Raw genomic sequence first — 15,355 nt, forward strand, 5'->3', positions numbered from 1 at the left:
GGTGTTCATTACGGGCTTCCCCGAAGACTTTTTGGGTGAGGTGTTCTAAGGAATGGTTGAAAAAATCTGTATAAATAAAATCGACAGAAAGAGAGAGAGAGAGAGAGGTGCATGGGGTGGGGTCAGTGCACTTTGTGATCCGTTAATCGTCACTTCATGTGGTTAATGTGACAGGTATGTGTGTGTGTGTGTGTGTGACCGGTGACAAGCTGTGTTGCTAGTAGTGTCAGACAGCCAAGATTAACCTAACGTGACACTCGGCAGTACCGCGTGGCCGGCATCGGCGAGGCGGCGCTGGAAGCAGTCCACGGCACCCAGTACGAGTACGGCAACATTGCGGACGTCATCTGTGAGTACCCTGCGTCTTGCGTCTCACTGGCGCCCTTACTCGGCACAGAACACCACTTTGGTTTGCTGTCTTTTTTCATTCTTTCTTTCACTATTCCATTACTTTCGCTTTCAACTGTCTCATGATCTCGCACTTCAGTTTCAACTACCTCATCATTTCTCATTTTATTGGTTTCGATTACAACTTTTATTATAACCTTCAGAAGAAAAACATATGATCCTCTTGATTTATTTCCACACGAGCAACATTACGGCGACTCTTCCATCACTTTCCACACGACTGAATGCTAAGACTATAAGTAATCCTAAGTGATACGATGTCCTCCGTGACAGACATGGCTGCGGGAGGAAGCACTGACTGGGCTTACGACACGGCGGGCATTCAGTACACTTACGCCCTGGAGATGAGGGACACCGGCACCTACGGCTTCCTGCTGCCTGCAGAACAGATCATCCCGACGGGAGAAGAAACCTGGGCAGGCATGATTGCCGCCATCAACGCCGTCAATTAGTTAGCTGTGGATGCCGCCCGGAGCGACGTGTCTCGGGGAATTCCCTCATTGTCACCATAGAAAATGAGTTGAAACTCCAAAGGAATAAAAAGGGTTTATAATTACGTTCACTCTCATTGGAAGAAAATTAAATATTTTGTCATGTGGAGGAGAATGGCCTCAACGACAAAAATATAATTTGATATTTCAAAAGAATTAAAGACTTGGTCAGCTACCTTCAGTGTCTTGGGTGGAGAAGAATTTGTTATGGCAAGGGAAGGGAAAAATAAAATATATGTTTCCATTTCAAAAGAACATTTTCTTTTAACCTGTAATATCCTGGGCGGAAGAGAATTCTGTCATGGGAAAGGGATGACCTGTGACACGGTTCTCAACAGAAACAAATGTCAATTAACATGATCTGAAGTGTTCCGTCACGGGTGGAAGGACGACCAGAGACAAGGTTCACAAGGACAAGTCTTTCTCAACAGGTCCTTCAGGGAGTAAACTGACGCCACGAACCAGCAGAGGTTTTGATAAATAAACCCTACGTGTTAAGACACCGAACTGCTAAAGAAAGTATTTTCAACTTGTCTTGGACGAAATGCTTGATAATAAAAGGTAATATGGCCTGTATCAGAGCACATAATAGAAGGCCCTTTACGTTGCCATTTTATATACTTTGTGTAACTACGCTCATTCGCGTTCTGTAAAACCGATGCTGTGATAGTAAGTCCAGTGTTCTCGGCGCTCAGGAAAAGTAACGAGTCATCCAGGGAAAGGATTTTCCGCAATGAACATCGAAATAAAGTGGAGGCGGCCAAGGGGACGCCCACGGAGTTCGTGACTTGAGCAAGTCGATAGATCCTGCCGGGAGGTGCTCAGGATGGGAAGGGGGCCTGCATGGAGACTCGCCCGGAGGGACCCCCGGATTTGGCGCCGTAGGGTGGGCGAGGCGACACCCACCCGGTGTATGCCCCCATTGATTGATTGACTATTGGTATCGGCAAAATGAAAATGTGGCCGATACTTCGAAACTTTTGTGGCTTACTTATTATGTGATTCAAGACAAACATGCTTCACGACACTGATTATGAATTTATATGATATTATTACATGTAACATTATTCACACCTATAAATACTATTTCAATTTCGACTCCATGACTTCCCTTTTTTAATTATTTTTCTACTATCAACTTTAATGATCATCCAATTATAGTTATTCCCAAATTCCCTTACTTCTAATTTAAAATACAAGGAATTCCATACTTTTATAATCTTACAGATATGAAATTAAATATATAGCAGTCGAGAAATATCGCCCGTTTCTTAGTATCGGAGTATCGCTATCGACTGAAAAGTATCTGTATCGCTAACGGCATCCCGCCTCGCGCAGGGCATCTCGGTGCTTTGTTAGGCGCGTAAATGGGCACGCAGAGGAGCCCTTACCTCTCTCTCCACGCCCGGACTCCCGTTACTGCCGTGACCTCCTGCGCCTCCCTCGTCCACCACGTCTACACCACTTCAAGGACGAAGCTGTGCTGCCTCGTCACTGCCACTCAGAGGACGGGACGCAAGAAAGGAAACCGTGCAAAGGATCATCGCTGAGTCCTGCGTGCTGAAGCCTTCATGTTGGAGACTCCAGTTCTCTTTTGTGAGTCTGTTTGGGGTTTAATTTCTTTAAAGTAAATTGGTGTCTAACCATTTATCTTGTTTGTTATACCTTCCGATTACGGCACCCAACTCTGGAACCTTGACAACGGATAACAAATGGACAACCATAAACAGAAATGATGACGATTACTAAAAGCTGAGTGCCTCCCACCGTCTTGTACTTTATCTTTTTATGAGAAAGGGAAACCCAATAGAAGTCTTTCGCAACCGAGATAGTAGTGTCCCGCGGTCCAATAAGTGCCCTGAAAACCCTTTAAGTACAAAACACATGACCTTGTACTTGCTCGCTTCCATCTCTGCCAGACAGCCAGCCAGCCAGCCAGCCGCCTGCCTTCCCTCCTTGAACACAGTCCCACGGGTTTTCCGGGACCAGGTGGAGCATGACAAGGCCACTGAGAGCCCCGACACCTGCCTCCATTACGGAATTACCCACGGTACACCTTCACCCCTTGCCATTCCATACTTGCTGAGTCGACGATAACCCAGTACGTACTCGGTGATGCAAAATATGTGCATCTGTTTTTACGGCATTACTGCATAATAACTACTACTACTAACTACTTATGCATAAGTATACATGGGTCAGAGTAGATGGAGGCACAGTGGTAGGAAGAGCGCTGATGGATTATATAGTTGTAAGCAAGAGGATGAGTGGAAGGGTGTTAGATGTACATGTGTTGAGGGGAGAGAATGGTGGAATGTCTGACCATTATTTTGTGGAGGGAAAGGTGAGAGTGGGTGAGAGATGGGCTGATTATTTTAAAGAATTGTTGAATGTGGAAGATGAGAGAGGCAGTGGCAGAGGCTGTGGGGGATGCTAGGAGAGTAACTGAGATGGGTGAGGAGAATGAAAGGAGACAAGAGAGGAGGTGCAAGTGGCGTTAGGGAAAATGAAAGCGGGAAAAGCCCCAGGGTTGGATGGGTGTCATGGAGAATGTCTGAAAAAAAGTGGAATCGGGACTGTGGAATGGTTGGTGAGGCTGTTCAACGTGTGCTTCAGAGAGGAGGTTGTCCCCTTGGAGTGGAAGAGAGCATATGTAGTGCCACTATATAAAGGTAGAGGTGATAAGTATGAGTGTGGTAGTTTTAGGGGTATCAGTTTGTTGAGTGTGGTCGGCAAGGTGTATGGGAGAGTATTGATTGATAGGGTCCAATGGGGGACAGAGTGTACGGTTGGTGAGGAGCAGTGTGGGTTTAGAAGCGGCAGAGGGTGCATGGATCAGGTGTGTGAGAAGTATTTTGGTAGAGGTAAGGAAGTGCTCTTGGCCTTTATGTACCTGGAGAAAGCCTATGATAGAGTTGATAGGGAGGCATTATGGAGTGTAATGCGGATGTAGGGAATAGGAGGTAGGTTATTGGCTGCAGTGAAAAGCTTTTATAGGAATAGTAGGGCATGTGTGAGAGTTGGCAAAGGTGAGTGTGATTGGTTCGAGGTGAATGTGGGGTTGCGGCAAGGAGAGTGAGAGTCTCTGCATGGTTGTTGAAGTTTAGGCCGAGTCAAATACTTTCTCATGATCTATGAAGGGCATACATAGATGTTTATAGCACTCAAGCTAATTTTTCTATAGTCCAACCAAATTCTCGAGTCCGTTTGGGCGGAGGCTCCCACGGGTCCATTTCTCCCCTCTGCTCTGCCACACAGTTCCAACACCTATTTTTTCCTATCATATGTTACCTTTACCTTACATATGAGAGGAAGAGATAGGTGTTGGGACTGTGTGGCAGAGCAGAGGGGAGAGATGGACCCACGGGAGCCTCCGCCCAAACGGACTCGACAATTTGGTTGGACTATAGTCAGGGTTGGGAAAGGAATGACAAGGAAACCAAAGAAAAGCATACAGTACAGAACCCTGCTAAGTTAGTCGAGTCCTGAGCACCGCCCCCTTCCCCTGCCTTTGACGAACATGATATTTAATGTAGACGTGACCGAGAATCATAAAGTAAGAACTGAACTTGGCCGCGTCATATCATGCGTGGAACTGATAACAGATGAACAACCAAAGTCTTTTTTCCCTTAAACTGTTTATTTTATGGTAAAAAACAAACTGAGTGGCAGAAGAGAGATTTGTAAGCCAGGATAGACAGAGAAGTAGATGTAGAGATGAAAAAAACAAAAAAACAGAGGTGGAGAATGTTGGGAAAGGTCTTGTCTTGTAGCAGACTTACAGTGGCTGCTGCTAATGATGATGATGATGATACGTGGTTGATATTAATTAAGGTCGTCCATGTGAAGGTGACCCGTTGAGCCGCCGCGTTATCTCAAGGGAAAACGACTGTATTTCGTTTTAGAGGGAGGATGAGAACGCACAGCTGCCGCGATAACCAAGACGGAAAAATTATCCTAATTTGATTTTCTCGCCTCATTCACACACTACAAATATTTATTATAAGCGGTTCATGATTTAGGTTCTCCCTCTCTGACTTACGGACTTGTTATATACCCCTACCATTGTATCTTTTTAGTTTCCTGGTGCTAATTCCACATGTATTCCTAGTTGTATAATCACACTCTGTACTGTCTGGGGGTTGGGATGGCATGCTCCTCCCTTCTCCGTTGTTGTTTACTTGCAACAATAAACTATCAATCAATATGGACATTGTGCCGTGACACGAGTTGGCAAGATACACTCTATTATCTTCCTTCTATTTTCTAACGTTGGGTCTGAATTTCTTTTATTTTCCTATATCTCTTTGCCATCACTGTGCCTCTTTATATCCCTGGCAAGTCAGGGTAACAAGTACCTCTCTTTTATAATTTTTGTAGCAAGAAAATTTTCCATACAATCAAACCCTCCCTGGCCGGTGATACATAGTTGCAGTTTTCCTTATAGTTTTGCGTCTCTCAAATGACAGCAGTAGAATTTTTCATTTACATATTCGTCAGTCTGTGCGTATGATTTCAGTAATTCTTATCATTCACACCGTCCTTGAAAACAGTTCTTAATAAGTTCGTTCTGCTCTGTAAAGTAATTTTATCATCGAGGACACTATAATACAGCAAGGGCTCCAATGCGTTCCCTTCATGATTCGCGTGGCCGAGTGCAGCGTGGCAGTTTTCTTAAGCCCCGTTCACACTGTGCCGACTCTGGGCCACGACTATCCACGACTCTAGGGCACGCAAGGCCTTGGGTGTTGAAATGAAATTAAAGGGTCGAGCATGTCTTGAAAGAGGTCTAGAAACGGTCTCCGAATGCTGAGAGGACGCCGGGAGGGGAGCGTGGGGTCGTGAGGTTTGGCGCGAAAAAGTATTCCATGCTAAACTTTTACGACAAGAGTCAGCAAGGGTCTGGACCAACCGTCATTTCCGGTTGAGGTCAGGGGGAGGTCGGGGACAGTCGTCAAGACTATCGTCAACAGTCTTGGCGTGTCCTGACTCCTGAGACAGTCGTCAAGACTGTCGGGGCCATTTTTCATTTTTTTACCGTTTCCTGTCGCCACAGTCGTCGGTGCCGACTACTTAAAAATTATGAGGGACTGTCGCGACGAGTCTTCCTCTAATGAAGGACGTTCATGACGACTGTCGGCTCAGAAATATTGGCTAACACTGCCGCCATCAGGAGATTTATGTTTTCATTTTGCAATCGTAAGCACAACAATTTCTGGGCACGGTTACGTTTCACCGAAACAAATTTGAGAGTCAGTACAGCACGCACGCACTCCTGCTGCCTCTCTTGTGTTGAATGATACAACTAGGGTTGCCATCCTGAGGTCAGAAAAATGTGGAATGCAACATCTCACTCTCCAATACCGAATGGACCCATATTTTAAGGAATTGGTGGCAACCCTAAAATTTCTCGAGCCTGCCATGAATGACAGCCGCTGCCCGCTGCTGGCGGAGGCAGGAGGAAAGGGGGACAGACCTTAAGTCGCGTATTTTACACGTATTTTAGGACTAACCTTGAAAATTTTCACGGACTGGTTTTGTAATTAACCGAAAAATGGGCTCACTACAATTTTAAGATACTGAATTTTATCTGCTTGACCATTCACACCAAAGTCTATATATACCAAGTCAAGTCATACGCAGCTTTGTGGGAGGAGACACGGCAGAGGCGTGGCTTATGCATGACGTTGCTTGGAGCCAAACTAGTGAATGTAGAAGCTGGGATTTAGAGAAAACGAAGAAAGGCGGACTAATTTAAATCAATCACCTCAACATGCCGCCCCCTCACACCCCACACCGCCGTTTGTAGACATTGGAATTACAGTCACACATAGCACAATAAAAAGGCATATTTTTTCGTCAATGGCTTGCCCGAATGCGCAGTGAAAGAAGGCGAGAATGCACATCCAGAGTGCACACACGGCCGCGATTTTAGTCACCCGTGAACTGGCGGGTATTTGGCTTCAAGTGACGTCATCCCGCTGCTCCGCCCCATACCGCCCTCTGCGCTTGCTGGTCGCAGTTTTGAAGGCAGAGTGACTTGACTTGGTATATATAGACTTTGATTCAGACAACCAAACACGGAACAAATGTCGCTCCGTATTGGTTCAAAACGGAAGCTACGTTTCACTCTCGAACATAAAACGATTCCGTGTTTTAAGGAACGGGTGGCAACCCTAGACACAACGGAAAGTCTCGGACCATTATAGCCTATATGCCGCAGGACCCATGAAGAGTGCTATTAAGATGTCTACGGCCAAAATGTCCTTTTAAAATTCTGGGTTGAATTCGGCGACTGTCGGCAAGGCTGCCGCCAAGACAGTTGGGAAGACCGTCGGCCAACTCCTTGGCAACTGTTGGCCAGCTGGTCGGCCAACCAGTTAACAGACAATCTGCAAGACTGTCGTCAAGATCGGCTGCAGCTGTCGGTCAATCGGTTGGCACAGTCGTTATTCTCGTAGACATGGCGCCATTTAAAAAAATGACTAGTTGCCAGGATGTCGCAGACATGCTGGCAACTAGTTGCCCGAATGTCACAGACAGTCGGCAATCATACTAGCCGATACCAAGACGCCCCCCCCCCAAAAAAAAAAAAAAATTCCCCCCCCATTCTTGGAGCACGGGAGCCGACGTGTCAAATCTAAAAGTCGCTGGGTTGTAAAAGTCGCTGGGTTGTCGTGGCCCAGAGTCGGCAAAGTGTGAACGGGGCTTTACTCTTTGTACTGGTGTACGTTAAGCTGTGCAATCTAATTACTCCCCCGTAGGTGGTGGAAACTCGAGGACAACGAAGCCCTTCCGTAGCTAGACAGGTTAGGTTAGAATAGTTTGCATAAATCTAACCTAACACTCTCCTCCGCTACGTTCCGGGCAGGGCCGCCGCCAGAGTCCACCGGACCAGCCAGGCGGAACTATATAGGGAAAAATGCCCCATGACATACATGGCATCAAGGTCAGAAAGCGTTTTACATGGCCCAAACACCGCGTGACAGAATTAGCCCAGCTGCACGTATTTTCCGAAGGACCAAGGAGTACCTCGCCTCTAAATGTGTCCTGGAGCCAAGCAGACTCCCCGGCGCGAGGCGGAGAGGCGTGGTGACCAGCAGGACAAGTATACAGGAAAGACTGAGGCATGAACATTTTTTAAGGTTAGTGTGCCTTGTGTTACAAAAACGTTTGAGAACCACTCAGCTAGACAATGGCTACTTGCTAGCTGGCTAAAGAGCCCTCTGCTTCATCAACCTGAGCTAACAGACAATGTAAAGGCAGCGGCAGTCTCCCGTCATGACTCATCTCCAGTTACAGCAACAGCAGGAAGTAACTCTTCCTCCGCCTGCTCTTGCCTTGCAGGCTGCACCTCATTGCTTTGGTCTCTTTTCTTTTTGAAAAAGCTTCTTATATCCATAGACTCAGACTCAGGTCTTGCCCGCTACTACCAATCAAAAAGCTCTCTCGCTCACACGTGTGCGTGGGGCGGGATACGCACCTTGGCTGGCGCCTGGCACCACTGCCTGACTGATGCCTGACTGGCCAGTGGCCGTGAATAGGTAATTGGAACGTGAACCGGACGGGATAAAAAACGCGTGATCTCCGCATGAGATCTATCAAATGTAATTTACAGTACTAACAGCTTAACAAGAATTAAGATTTTGTATTGGCCTGGCTTGGGCTATTGTTAAAAAAAACAAAAAAACTTTGAGATCCGGGGCTATTCATAGGACACCCGAATGCCCAGGCCTAACTACGCCACTGGGGCCGGTTTCATCAAAGGTCCCAAGTCCTTGGAAGTGTGCTCAAGGAGTCCCAAGCGTCTACGTCTTCGTGATCAAGTCGCCTTACCCTTCCAAACCTCTCCGAGCCTTATGGCACTGTGCGTACATCCCCCTCCCCATCCACCCACCCCACCGCCACCACGCCGCTGTCTCGTGCAACACTCCTCGGAGGCCGTGACAGGCACCGTGCCTCCTGTCTCGAGGCCAAAGGCACTTGCTTTCTGACAAATAAAGATAAGGGTGTGACTTCAAGCTTCATGTGAAAGAGGGCAAAGGTACACATGAAAGTTCGTTGTTTTTAAACTTGTGCTCAGGGTATAAAAGGCCCACCGGCGGGGCCAGGCGGCACACATCATGCGCGTCACGGTCTTGCTGCTGCTGGGGCTGGCCGCCCTCGCCTCGGCCGGCACCACCTCCTACCATGGGTTAGTGCTGACCTTTCCTTTCATACTCTTAACACGAAGCACTTATTTCTTAAGCACAACGGACTTCCTGAGGCAAAAAATAAAGGTATTGCACAAACACGTCCTCCACTGTTATTGCTAAAGCTGGATGGAGTCTGCAAAAGTCCAGTCGACCTACACAGAACAGCTACAAGCCTAAGGGTGCCGCCGCAAGTGTCGCAAACATGCATTTGCAATAAGATGTGGAACTTTTACCATTTTCAACAGTTTATTGAGTCGATTCCGAGCACAGCGAAACCAAAAGACTTTCTGGAGAGCCCATCCTCGCAACACACTTTATTCTTGCCTCTCCCAGGCACCGGCTGGTCAGCGTCCTGCCGCACACGCAGGCGGGGGTGGACCTGGTGAACGCCCTCGTCAAGACTCATCACGTGCAGGAATGGACCCACGCACGTGGCCCTGGCGTGCCTGTGGACCTGCTGGTGCCGCCGCGGAGCTTCGAGGCTCTGGTCAGCACCATGAACAGGAACGGCATTTCTGTCACCGTCAAGATTGACGACGTCCAGGCGTAAGTTGCCTTGGCGTGTTGCTTGATCATTTCCTTGTAGTAATACAATATCTAGCAAGGCTGCTGCGTCCAGACTCTGGGGGTTAGCTCTTTGGTCACACTTCCGCGAGGCTGGTATATAGCTGAGAGTGACTGTGTTTCTCCAGAGTCATCGACCAGCAGATGGAGGAGCACCGCGCCCGCAAGAGTGCGTCTCGGGCCTTCGACCACACGCAGTATCACACGCTGGAGGAGGTGAGGCTCACAAGGTCTCGCACGCACGAGAAATGGGACTCGCTGCACGAGCAGCCTTGACTCTGAGTCTTGCACTCACCCAGAGGACCACTGTTCAAACTTGTGCTGACTAGTCGACTGTTGTGAATCGTTCCCGAGTTAACCTTCTTTTCTCTGCCACCTTCGTGGCCTTCCTGACAGATCTATTCCCTCCTGGACGAAGTGGAGGCTGGCTCTTCCCTCGTGACCACGTACACGGCCGGCACCACCTACGAGGGCAGGGACATCCGCGTCGCTAAGGTATTGGGGGGTGCGCGGGGTGGCATGTTTAACTTAATTAAGACCCAGAAAACTTATAAACTCGTTTTCTGAAAAGGAACGATTCAAACGTGATGATTTCTGAGCCAGAGAGGAAGGGATGGAAGGGCTGGGGCAGACTACTAGGCCTCTCAAAATAGCTTGCTAGCCCTAAAGGCCTACACGAAAAGAAAACGTATTACCTCGAATAGATCACATTCTCATGTGATTCTAAAAGTGTAATGCCCCCCATGTCATAGAGAAACAGCAACAATAAAGGCAATAACAATAGTGATGTGGAGGACGGTAAAGGTATACTAAAGCAACTTGTCGCTGCAGGTGTCTACAGGCGGCACGAAGCAGACCATCTGGATCGACTGCGGCATCCACGCCCGCGAATGGATCTCTCCGGCCACGTGTCAGTACATCCTGGACCAGCTGACCTCAGGCTACGGCAGCGACAGCGAGGTCACGGCGCTGCTCGACACATACGACTTCCACGTCATGCCCTCGGCTAACCCAGACGGCTACGACTTCACGTGGACAAGCGTGAGTGGCTCTCCAGTCTGTGACTGGGTAGAAACTTCTCTCTCTCTCTCTCTCTCTCTCTCTCTCTCTCTCTCTCTCTCTCTCTCTCTCACAAAAAAAAAAAAGTTAACGCGCTCGCCTCACAACCGAGAGGTCTCGAGTTCGATTCCCGGGCGGAGTGGAGACGGATGGGCAGTCTCTTTAATCCGTGCCACCCAGCAGTAAATGGCTGCTAGGTGTCAGTCAAGGGTTGTGTCTCACCTCGCAGGTGTGCGTGGACGCGAGGTTTCAGCCGTACCAAGAGATCCGTCACTTCTGAAATCCGATCTCAGTCGATCGGAAAGGGTACTGGCTGGCGATTGTGAGTTCATCGCATGGTCAGACCATGGTGAATCACACACACACACACACACACACACATGGTAATGATGTCTGTCCTTTCAGGATCGCCTGTGGCGCAAGAACAGAGTTCCTTATGGAGATATCGGTTGTCACGGCACCGACCCGAACCGTAACTTCGACTCCTCCTTCGGTGGTCCCGGCACATCTGACAGCCCTTGCTCCGACACTTATCACGGTGAGGAAGATGTTCATAAGACGGCAACATGTCCTAGCAGAGTGATCTGAGCAGATGAATAGTTTTGATAAAGGTTCAATACACCATTTTCTGACGATCCTTGATGTGCTTTAAATGGAGGGCGTTCCGAACTCCGTGAAAGCAGCGGGCAGCAGTACTGCACCATCCACTCCCTCGGCTGAAGGAAGCGGAAATGCAACAGAACCTTTGTTTCTTTAATTAAAAGATCTGAGAGGAGAGTACTGCACACTTTCATTCGAATAATATCGTATGAAATATCGCAGAGAGGAAAGGATTGCTCACTTTGTTTTACTTCTTGGAAAAAAATTAATCTTCTGCAAACTTGACAGACCCAATTTCATCTCGCCGTCTGCTTATAAATATGATGCAAAGGTGACCTAAGTCAGAGTTCCAGTGATGTGTGGCCATTCTAGATATTTAACTGTACAAGTATTGAATGTGTCAGCTTCGGCTTTTGACGAAAATATATTTAAAATAAATATTGGTACTGGTAACCCTTAAACAGTTCCATATACGCGATAAAGTTATTTACAGAGGCCAAGCCCCGCCCACAAAGACGGGAAGCAATCACACAGACATAACAGACGGTTTGATTATTTTGGAATGACAAAAAAATAATGATCAGAAACGGAGCATCTAAGAATAGAGATAGACTATTAGTGGTAAAAATGATGATGATGATGGCAATTGCTTGCTAATTAGTAGCTCAAACGCTGGCAACATGTTTCCATTTAGCTATTTCAATCAAGGTAGATAAGTTAGTTAATAGATCTGACGGAAACTTTGTGTTTACTTATCACCAGGAAGGGAAAAGGACAAAGATGATAAAAAACGTCATCCGCCCAAAACTATCGTCAAATTAACCATAAGCATCAAAACTCACCAAAATATCCATCAGTGAGACACAGTAATACTGCACATTTACCAGCAAATGAATTAACTGTTCTGTTTTCGGCGGCAGGTCCTTCGGCTTTCTCAGAGAAGGAGTCTCAAGCAGTCCGTGACGCCCTCTCGGCCCTGGACACGAAGATTTACTTCTCCATCCACTCGTACTCACAGCTCTGGATGACTCCGTACGGCTACAAATACGCCCTGCCCGCCAACTACAACGAGCAGGTGAGTCAAGCGATCCGTGGCGGGGCAACTAGAGCCGCGCGGGTAACAAGTCTCGTGAAGCGGTGAAACGATGCCCCGAGCTTCGCCGAGGCTGTGCGCTGACGAACCCTGGGCGGCGAGGACCAGATTAAGAATGCCAGAGCCCGAGTTATGTAGCCTGTTTGGTATATTTAATTACTCTTGTCGGCTCAACGGCTTTCTTAGTGATACATAAGCCTTGATAGTAGCTGTGAGGGCTGAGAGTAGAACAATTTCAACTACACCTACTTCTCTCACACCGTTGTTATTACAGTTACTCAGGTGACTTCATATACAGTTCAGTGAAGAAAAGTCAATGATAAGAAATCGGTAAGAGTATATAGAAATTATGGAAGAAAACAATAAATAAAGAAAATGTGCCTCCTGACTGAAGTCGTGATGTGTGGTGTGTGTGTGTATGTGTGTGTGCTTGTGTGTGTGTGTGTGTGTGTGTGTGTGTGTGTGTGTGTGTTGCTTAGGTATCAAAGTTTCCGTGGTGTCAGACAGCCAACACTAACCTAACGTGACACTGCAGTACCGCGTGGCCGGCATCGGCGTGGCGGCGCTGGAAGCGGTCCACGGCACCCGATACGACTACGGCAACATTGCGGACACCATCTGTGAGTACCCTGCGTCTTGCGGCTGAGTGTCAGTTCCACGGTTACTTCCACAGTTCAACACAACGGCTTCCTAAGTGCCCAGACCAAACAACTCTCCAGGTTTGTTTGGCTTTCTGTAAATCACAAATGACTACAGATGATTCTTGTGTGGTAGTCGTATTCTGTGGCTAAAGAAAATATTATAAACTTGAGGATACTGCAGAAAAGATATATGTAGTGTTCGATGCCTTACAGAAACCTAACAGATCTTGGGAGTTGTCTGGTTTGAGCACTCATAAAGCCGCTGGGTGGACTCCGGAACTGGTCCTTTAACCCGGTAGCTGCGGGGGTCAGGTTTCTTAGGTTAGGTTAGGTTAAAGGCCCCTCTAAGTAAAATAATGAGAAAGAATCATCACTCACGTAAACCATTTCATAATATATATATCAACGCATGTGTGATCAGATTATGCATCATCTTATTTGGGAGGTTTATATCATGGCAGAAATTTGGCCCATCGCTGGTACACGGTAAAGCCACAAATTTGGCCCATCGCTGCTACTGGGTTAATCACAAATTTACATGCATGTAAAGACTGATTATCCTCCTGTAGTTCTCATTACCTTGTGTATCCTTATGTTTATACTCTCCTTCCTATCCTGAAAAAAAGGAACACGCCTTGAACTCGTTTCCACATCAGTCACTGTCCAACAACGCATCGAATTTTATTTATAATACGACTGAGCACAAAACACTAGAAATGAATCCTTGATGAGGCGATGTTAGACTTACATACTTTTAATGAGATCTCATGCTTCCATTTGCAACTTAAACTTTTCAAAATATTCTCCGGATGAATTACTTCTAGCGAGATCTCATGCTTCCATTTGCTACTTAATCTTTTCAAAATATTCTCCGGATGAATTACTTCTAGCGAGATCTCATGCTTCCATTTGCTCCTGCAACTTTTTAAATATTCTCCCGAAAGTATGAAATATAATAAGCATTCGTCTCCACACGAGTAGCATTTCAACTGGACATGAAACACTTCAATCATGACGGAACACACACTACAAATATGTCCTTAATGATGAGGTACTCTCCGTGACAGACCTAGCCTCGGGAGGGAGCTCTGACTGGGCCTACGACGGGTTGGGCATTCAGTACTCCTTCTCCCTGGAGCTGAGGGACACCGGCCTCTTCGGCTTCTTGTTGCCTGCAGGACAGATCATCCCTACGGGAGAAGAAACCTGGGCCGGAATAACTGCAGCCATCAACGCCGTCAACTAATTTAATACAGTCGATCACACACTTCAATGGGTGATGCCTAGAGCGACATCTCAGAGAATTCCTTCACTGCCACCGAAAATGTGTTGATACTCCCAAGTAATAAAAGGCTTTTGCAGATACCTTCACTGTCATTGTAAGGAAAGAAAATATTTTGACGTGAGAAGAGAAATGGCCAGAAAGATGAAATATACTTTGATACTTCAAAAGACATATTCAGAATGGTTTAATGACCTTCAGTGACTTTGGTGGAAAATAATTTGCCATGGGGTGTGAAGGGTTACCAGAAAGACAAAAATATATGTTGGCACTTCAGAAAGAATCATAGTGTCTTTGATTACCTACAATATCTTGGGAGGGAAAAAAATGTCATGGGGCTCCCGGTAAAAATATTCACAACAGAAACATTTGTATCTTAACATAACCTGGGCTGAAGTGTTCCATCACTTGTGGAGGGACGACCAGACACAAGATTCACAAAGACGTTTTTCACAACAAGTCCTTCGGGGAGCAAACGAACCAAGATATTGATTACAAAAGAAAAGATAAACGAACAGATTTAATAAGGTTTAAAAATCAATTTTCATTTCTTTTTGACAAATGGAAATTAAAATATTTTGATTAATTTATGAACAAAAACATCTAGGACCATATTCTCAAATGCTTCGCCGCTTACACACTCACATTTGACAGGGTATTTGAAGGGGTCTTGGGCATTTTCAGGGGTACATTTATGATCCTGGTGATAGTTTGACCCTCCTTCTGTACCTTAAACGTGAAAAAACACCCATGGAAACCTGATTAAACTCCATTTTAGCCTTTGGAAATAGATGACGTGAAGCGTCTGAGAATACCGATCCTAGATTTCCCATTTATTTCGGGGATGATAAGAACAAAATACAAAAATAGTTTCGATAAAAAAATGGAACCAAAAAGAAAAAGGTGAACTAAGTTTATTATGGAACTAGTAAGGAAAATGAAACAATAGTGGAGCTATTAAGAATAAATCAAACAAAACTAACTGTAGTTCCTGTGAAAAATGTGAAAAACAAGGTAAGAAG

General features: G+C 46.4%; 1 protein-coding gene across 7 annotated transcripts in view; it reads left to right on the top strand.

Moving 5' to 3' along the window:
• Nucleotides 1–15,355, top strand: part of LOC126990940 (carboxypeptidase B-like) — a 58,724-nt gene that overhangs the window by 5,952 nt on the left and 37,417 nt on the right. The window contains exons 1-9 of one of the 7 annotated variants that reach the window (XM_050849606.1): nucleotides 8,933–9,093; nucleotides 9,428–9,640; nucleotides 9,787–9,874; nucleotides 10,055–10,153; nucleotides 10,490–10,699; nucleotides 11,123–11,255; nucleotides 12,238–12,392; nucleotides 12,946–13,030; nucleotides 14,119–14,509. The exons of 2 other annotated variants lie outside the window; for them this stretch is intronic. In XM_050849606.1, coding sequence (XP_050705563.1) covers nucleotides 9,023–9,093; nucleotides 9,428–9,640; nucleotides 9,787–9,874; nucleotides 10,055–10,153; nucleotides 10,490–10,699; nucleotides 11,123–11,255; nucleotides 12,238–12,392; nucleotides 12,946–13,030; nucleotides 14,119–14,297 — 1,233 coding nt within the window. In that variant the 5' untranslated portion in view covers nucleotides 8,933–9,022 and the 3' untranslated portion in view covers nucleotides 14,298–14,509. Of the gene's footprint in view, nucleotides 1–264; nucleotides 350–681; nucleotides 1,155–8,932; nucleotides 9,094–9,427; nucleotides 9,641–9,786; nucleotides 9,875–10,054; nucleotides 10,154–10,489; nucleotides 10,700–11,122; nucleotides 11,256–12,237; nucleotides 12,393–12,945; nucleotides 13,031–14,118; nucleotides 14,510–15,355 lie in introns of those variants that run through there. 4 more of the 7 variants (XM_050849569.1, XM_050849612.1, XM_050849620.1 and 1 more) reach the window with 4 other exon arrangements.

This window comes from Eriocheir sinensis, chromosome 6 (assembly GCF_024679095.1).
Source record: "Eriocheir sinensis breed Jianghai 21 chromosome 6, ASM2467909v1, whole genome shotgun sequence".
Classification (NCBI taxonomy): domain Eukaryota; kingdom Metazoa; phylum Arthropoda; class Malacostraca; order Decapoda; family Varunidae; genus Eriocheir; species Eriocheir sinensis.